Source organism: Trichoderma camerunense, assembly GCF_050948025.1.
Source record: "Trichoderma camerunense strain CBS 138272 chromosome Unknown V8C40scaffold_76, whole genome shotgun sequence".
Lineage (NCBI taxonomy): Eukaryota > Fungi > Ascomycota > Sordariomycetes > Hypocreales > Hypocreaceae > Trichoderma > Trichoderma camerunense.
This window is the reverse complement of record NW_028145294.1, coordinates 567-5,857: the sequence shown is the minus strand read 5'-3', so window position 1 is coordinate 5,857 and position 5,291 is coordinate 567. Positions and strand designations below refer to the sequence as shown.

The 5,291-nt window shown below is 40.5% G+C and overlaps 3 protein-coding genes across 3 annotated transcripts; 2 read left to right on the top strand and 1 right to left on the bottom strand.

The window, feature by feature from the left end:
• Window positions 1-589: 589 nt before the first annotated feature.
• V8C40DRAFT_259941 (aldo/keto reductase) lies at window positions 590-2,012 on the top strand. Its single transcript, XM_083219079.1, has 2 exons — window positions 590-1,123; window positions 1,186-2,012. Exons 1-2 carry the CDS (start codon window positions 721-723, stop codon window positions 1,869-1,871), a joined length of 1,089 nt encoding a protein of 362 aa, XP_083066787.1. The 5' UTR covers window positions 590-720; the 3' UTR covers window positions 1,872-2,012.
• Window positions 1,999-3,192, bottom strand: V8C40DRAFT_259939 (NAD(P)/FAD-dependent oxidoreductase). The gene has a single exon (XM_083219078.1). It carries the CDS (start codon window positions 3,148-3,150, stop codon window positions 2,203-2,205), a length of 948 nt encoding a protein of 315 aa, XP_083066786.1. The 5' UTR covers window positions 3,151-3,192; the 3' UTR covers window positions 1,999-2,202.
• Window positions 3,193-3,400: 208 nt separating this feature from the next.
• V8C40DRAFT_259937 (wax synthase family protein) lies at window positions 3,401-4,947 on the top strand. Its single transcript, XM_083219077.1, has 3 exons — window positions 3,401-4,249; window positions 4,308-4,394; window positions 4,456-4,947. Exons 1-3 carry the CDS (start codon window positions 3,482-3,484, stop codon window positions 4,894-4,896), a joined length of 1,296 nt encoding a protein of 431 aa, XP_083066785.1. The 5' UTR covers window positions 3,401-3,481; the 3' UTR covers window positions 4,897-4,947.
• Window positions 4,948-5,291: the final 344 nt, after the last annotated feature.

Here is a 5,291-nt window from a genome sequence, read left to right as displayed (position 1 = left end):
CTTAATTAGTCTTTTAGTTTATTATAATTTTAAATAATATTTATTTTATAAATTTATTATTATAATTATAAATATATTAATTTATAATATAATATTTCTTTTTATTAATTATATTTTTAAAATTAAAGTTATATTTTATATAAGTATTATAGTTTCTTTTTATACTTTAAATAAATATTTTATTTTTAATTTCTATTATATTTAATTATATAAATAAACCTAAATTTAAGTTTATAGAAAAATATTATTTAATATAGCTTTTACTAAGTTTTTTTGAATTTAAAATATTATTTTATTTTTATCATTTAAATAAGTAATTTTATTTAATTATTAAAAATAATAAATTATTTATTAATTTTTTATATTATTAAATAATTACATAAGTAATTATAAATTATTTCTAATAGCTAATATATAAAATATTATTTATACTATATTACTTTATTTAAATTAATATAATAAATAGTTAATAATCTTATATAATCAATTTTTATATAGTCCGCTTTAGAGCAGCAATAACAAAATCGGCAACCGTTAAAAAGAATTCATCAAAACACCGATGCCGTCGGTGGCCGACGGAGAGTTAAGTTTCCCATTAAACATGCATATTTATGTCTATGAGATAAATCATTCATAAGATATCAATCTCAAGCAACAAACCAAAAAGGAAACGGAAAATACAACTACTATCATTTCTTAGAGTAATCAGTTACCTAGATCATGGCTCTATCTCTCCCTGCTCACTACCAGAAGAATGTTGACGAGACCAAATGCAAGTACCGACAGCTTGGTAAAAGCGGACTGAAGGTCTCTGTACCTATCCTCGGATGCATGGGGTTCGGTAACAAAGACTGGGTCTGGGATTGGGTGCTGAAAGAAGAGGAGTCTATGAAGATGCTGAAAGTCGCCTGGGATCGTGGTATCAATACGTGGGATACGGCCAATGTCTTCTCCAATGGGGACAGTGAGAGGATCATCGGGAAGGCCCTAAAGAAATACAACATTCCCCGGCACAAGGTGGTCATCATCACAAAGGTCTTCTGTACAGTGGGCGAAAACCTGGATAATGCAATGGCATATGCGGAGCCCCTACGCGGAACGAAAGAGTATGTGAATCAGTCTGGTACGGTTAACTGTGACAAAAGTCATCGCCCAACTTCAAGCCGATTACTAATGTAGCCCAAGGTCTCTCGCGCCAATCCATCTTCAATAATGTCAAAGCTTCACTGGAGCGTCTGGGAACAGACTACATTGACCTCTTGATGATTCACCGTGAAGACCACCGTGTTCCATACGAAGAAATGATGCAGGCACTGAACGATCTCGTTCGCGCAGGAACAGTTCGTTATATTGGTGCTAGTTCCATGTGGGCCTACCAGTTCGCGCAGATGCAGTTTTGCGCTGAACGCAACGGATGGACAAAGTTCATTTGCATGGAGAATCATTATAGCCTTTTGTACCGCGAAGAGGAAAGAGAGATGAACCCGTTCTGTGACCAAACAGGTGTTGGCATAATCCCTTGGTCACCGCTGTGTCGAGGGTGGCTCTCACGCCGGCTGCATGAAAGCCTCTCAGGCGGAACTGCGCGGGCCATGGATGAGAAGGTCAACGGATCGCGGTACATCATGGTGAATGAACATGATCAAAAGATTATCAAGAGAGTGGAAGAGCTAGCAGATCGCAAAGGCTGGACAATGGTGGAAGTTGTACTCGCCTGGCTCAACCCGCGCATCACTAGCCCGGTGGTGGGAATGACAACAGAGAAGATGTTGGACGAGGTGATTGCGGCAAATGATAAGACATTGAGCGCTGAGGAGCAGAAGTATCTCGAGGAGCTATATCAACCAAAGCCCATTTCAGGACACCGCTGAGTGGAGAATGTATTATAGATGCATGTATAGAGTCATTAAATATCTCCCTGCTTATTAGTTAGTCTTTTGTAACTGACACAGTGCCTTTACAGTGAGGTATAAAGTCCCTAGAGTAATACTATTCATAGTCATGAGCTGTAGCATTTTCATTTTCAATTTAATTTTAATTGATATTTTGAGAACCTTCCCTTATGAACAATTCTCATTTAATGAATACTGTAGACCGAGAATATATGGGAAATGTGTAAGAGAAAGTTTTAGATGAATGCAACTAGATCATCATATTTAAATCATTTGCGTGGCATAGACAACTACTTATCTAACTCAATTATCAACAGTCGAACGAACTGGGCAATTCTCGTGCAAGCCCATTGCCAGCACATACTCCTGATGCGATGGCCATTGCGGCATTCTTGAAAGGTGAGGCACAGTCACCGGCTGCATAGATCCCCGGAACGCTAGTTGCCGGGAAGGGGTGTTGTACTTTGATGTCACCCATAGGCGTAATTTCAACGCCCAGTTGAGTCGGCAGTTGTCCCGCAAGTTTGGTATAAGGCTGGTGCACTAAGAAGCCTTGAACATGGCGCGTCTTGTCTGCTAACTCGACTGTCACGACAGCCCTTGTAGACTCCTTGACCAGCTGCACGATTGGTTGTCCAATGACGACCACAAAAGGTGTCTCTTTGGCGAGAGCTTGCAGCTGTGCTGTGACTTCTGCATTGCCGTTGGAATATAGGTAAACCTGGCGGGCAAACTTATGCGTGTCACCAGCCAACTTCATCACCTGGGGCAGCACGCCGGCTAGTTTATCCACTACTAAGATGCCAGCCGATTCGCAGCCATGCTCCTCGTACCCAAACTGATACATGCAAGGGAAAATTCCTGTCACCCAGCATTCTTGATATCCGGGAATATCTGGGTAGATTTCTTCGCATCCTGTAGCAAGGATCACTTTCTTTCCGCGGTATGTCTGCCCATCGATTGTTGTAGCCATCCAGAGATTTGATCCTTCCGGTCGGAGAGTAGACACCTCTGCCGATACAAAAGAGCAAAGCCCGGTCTGTTCTAGTTCAGCACGGGCTATGGCACGGTACTTGCTCGAGTCGATCCCATCCCACCCTGGGATCTGGCGGATTGGCTTCGCTTTGGCATCGCGGAAAACGCCTGAGTCGAAAATGATCAAGGAGTGAGTCGCGCGGTAAAGCGTTGATGCGGCGGCTAGCCCTCCATAGCCTCCACCCACAATGAGAACATCTACAACCGGACTCTCGATAGACATAGCTACCTATTGTGGATGTAATTCAAAAATTTCCTATAGGGTATGATAATTGTTAATAGACGTACTGTAGTTAATGCGATAGCAGTGTGCTTTTATGCCACTTGACGCCGGCGGTACCATCGGTGTCCGATGGGTTGAGACTCCGAAGGTACTGCCGAAACATATTGAATCCACTGCACTAATCCAACTGGGCCTCTAAGAAGCACACAAATAGAGATAATATATAAATATACCAAAATAGAGTGCGCGAAATCGTTTGGCCAATTTCTAGATCGGTTGTGGCTCTCGACGACGACCTCTTCACCTATATACTTGTATCTACTACGGAGGCATGATTCGCCAACCTAGATTGCATATCGACCACTTTCATACCATGCAAGACAAGAGCGACTATGACCGCAACTTTGTCTTCACCCCGGCTGATGGTTCTATCACGCCTCATCTGCTGCTCTTTGCTGTGCAGATGCTTGCTCTAACTGCGCCGCCATTTGCCGGCCGTCAGATGCTCTTTTCTATTGCAATCGTGCTATTCGCCATTGCCGCCAGTGTGAATCGCTTCACATCAAATCCAGGATTAGCTCAATTCTTCTCTCTAGCATGGCCTCATTATTTGTCGGTGCTAGAGAAACTATTTACTTCACACTATCCAGGTCCAGAGGCGGCCCTATGGCGCGTCGACCGCCCAGCTAAAGAAGCTCTTCACATGTACCCATTTGGTGTGGCAAAGTTGTTGTGGGCTTTTGTCATTTGGTTCAATTTGCGCGGTATCCGATGGAATTACCAAGTCAAGAATATCCCGTCCGGACCACCATCTAGCTCAGGACGATGGTCTTTTGTAGCCAGCCAGTTATTCGTCTTCATTCGGCTTCTCTTAATGGCCGACCTCTTAAGCCAGCTAGCTATTCATAATTTTTACACTACACTAGACGGTTCTGTCGGGACGATCAACAGCCGCTGGCTTACTACTCGTGTAGAATCAAATTTTGCTTGTCAGTTGTATAGAACAGCAACAGTTGGTATGATTCCCTACACGTTTATGAATCTGCAGTATATTGCTGGGGCCATTGTGTGGGTAACCCTTGGGATCAGCAAGCCAGCGGTAAGTGCTCACAGATGAACTCTGCATGGACCATATTCATTCTTACAACTCGGAATAGGACTGGCCACCTTTCTTCGGAAATGTGTCACAAGTCACTTCTGTCCGGGCGTTCTGGGGAAGGTTTTGGCACCAGATGATCCGTCGTGTAAGTGCTCCTGTTTCCCCTCTACTCAATAATCATTTTTAACCGGGCTTTTTTCTCTTAGACTGTTAACGTTTATACGGGGGTTATCGCAGATCTACTTCGGCTACCCCCCGGTACCATTCGGACATATACTCAACTGTGGCTCTCTTTTTCCATCAGTGGTATCATGCATAGTATAGCTATTTACATCATCCCTTCACCATTGAACATATCCTTCCGTGAGAGAAGTTTCGGTTTCTTTCAATTTTTCATGCTTCAAGCCGCTGCGATCACAATGGAAGACTTCGTCCAATATGTCTTAATTTCCGCAAATCTTGTCAATCAGACCTCTAGACTATGGAAACGATGTCTAGGGTATGTTTGGGTTGTTTATTGGTTTGGGTTTTCACTACCTTATTTCTTAGACATTATGCTTAGGATGAAGAATATGGAGCAGCCTATGTTGCCATTTAGTATTCTAAAGACTGCTGTACCATATCTTGCTTTTTGTTCAGCTACTTAATATATATAAAAGCTAAAGATATTTTTAAATAGATTATTATATATTTTTTTATATAGTTTTGTTTTTTTAGTAGTATTTTTTTTTATTATAATAGTTTATTTACTTTATATTAGTAAGATTTTTCTAAAAGAAATTATAGTATTAATGTCACAACCTAACCTTTATAGTCGCAATAATAGGCCTATAGGGTAGGCGCTTCTGGATAAACATTAGACTGCCTGGCTAATTAGGAATAGGTTAATAGGAATTAATAATAATTTATATTAATTTATCCTTAGGATTAATAAAAATTATTAATAATCTATAGTAATTTAAAATATATAACTAAATATATAAGTTTACTTTATATTACTTATTAAAATACTTAAATAGCTAGTTATTATTAATATAATAAT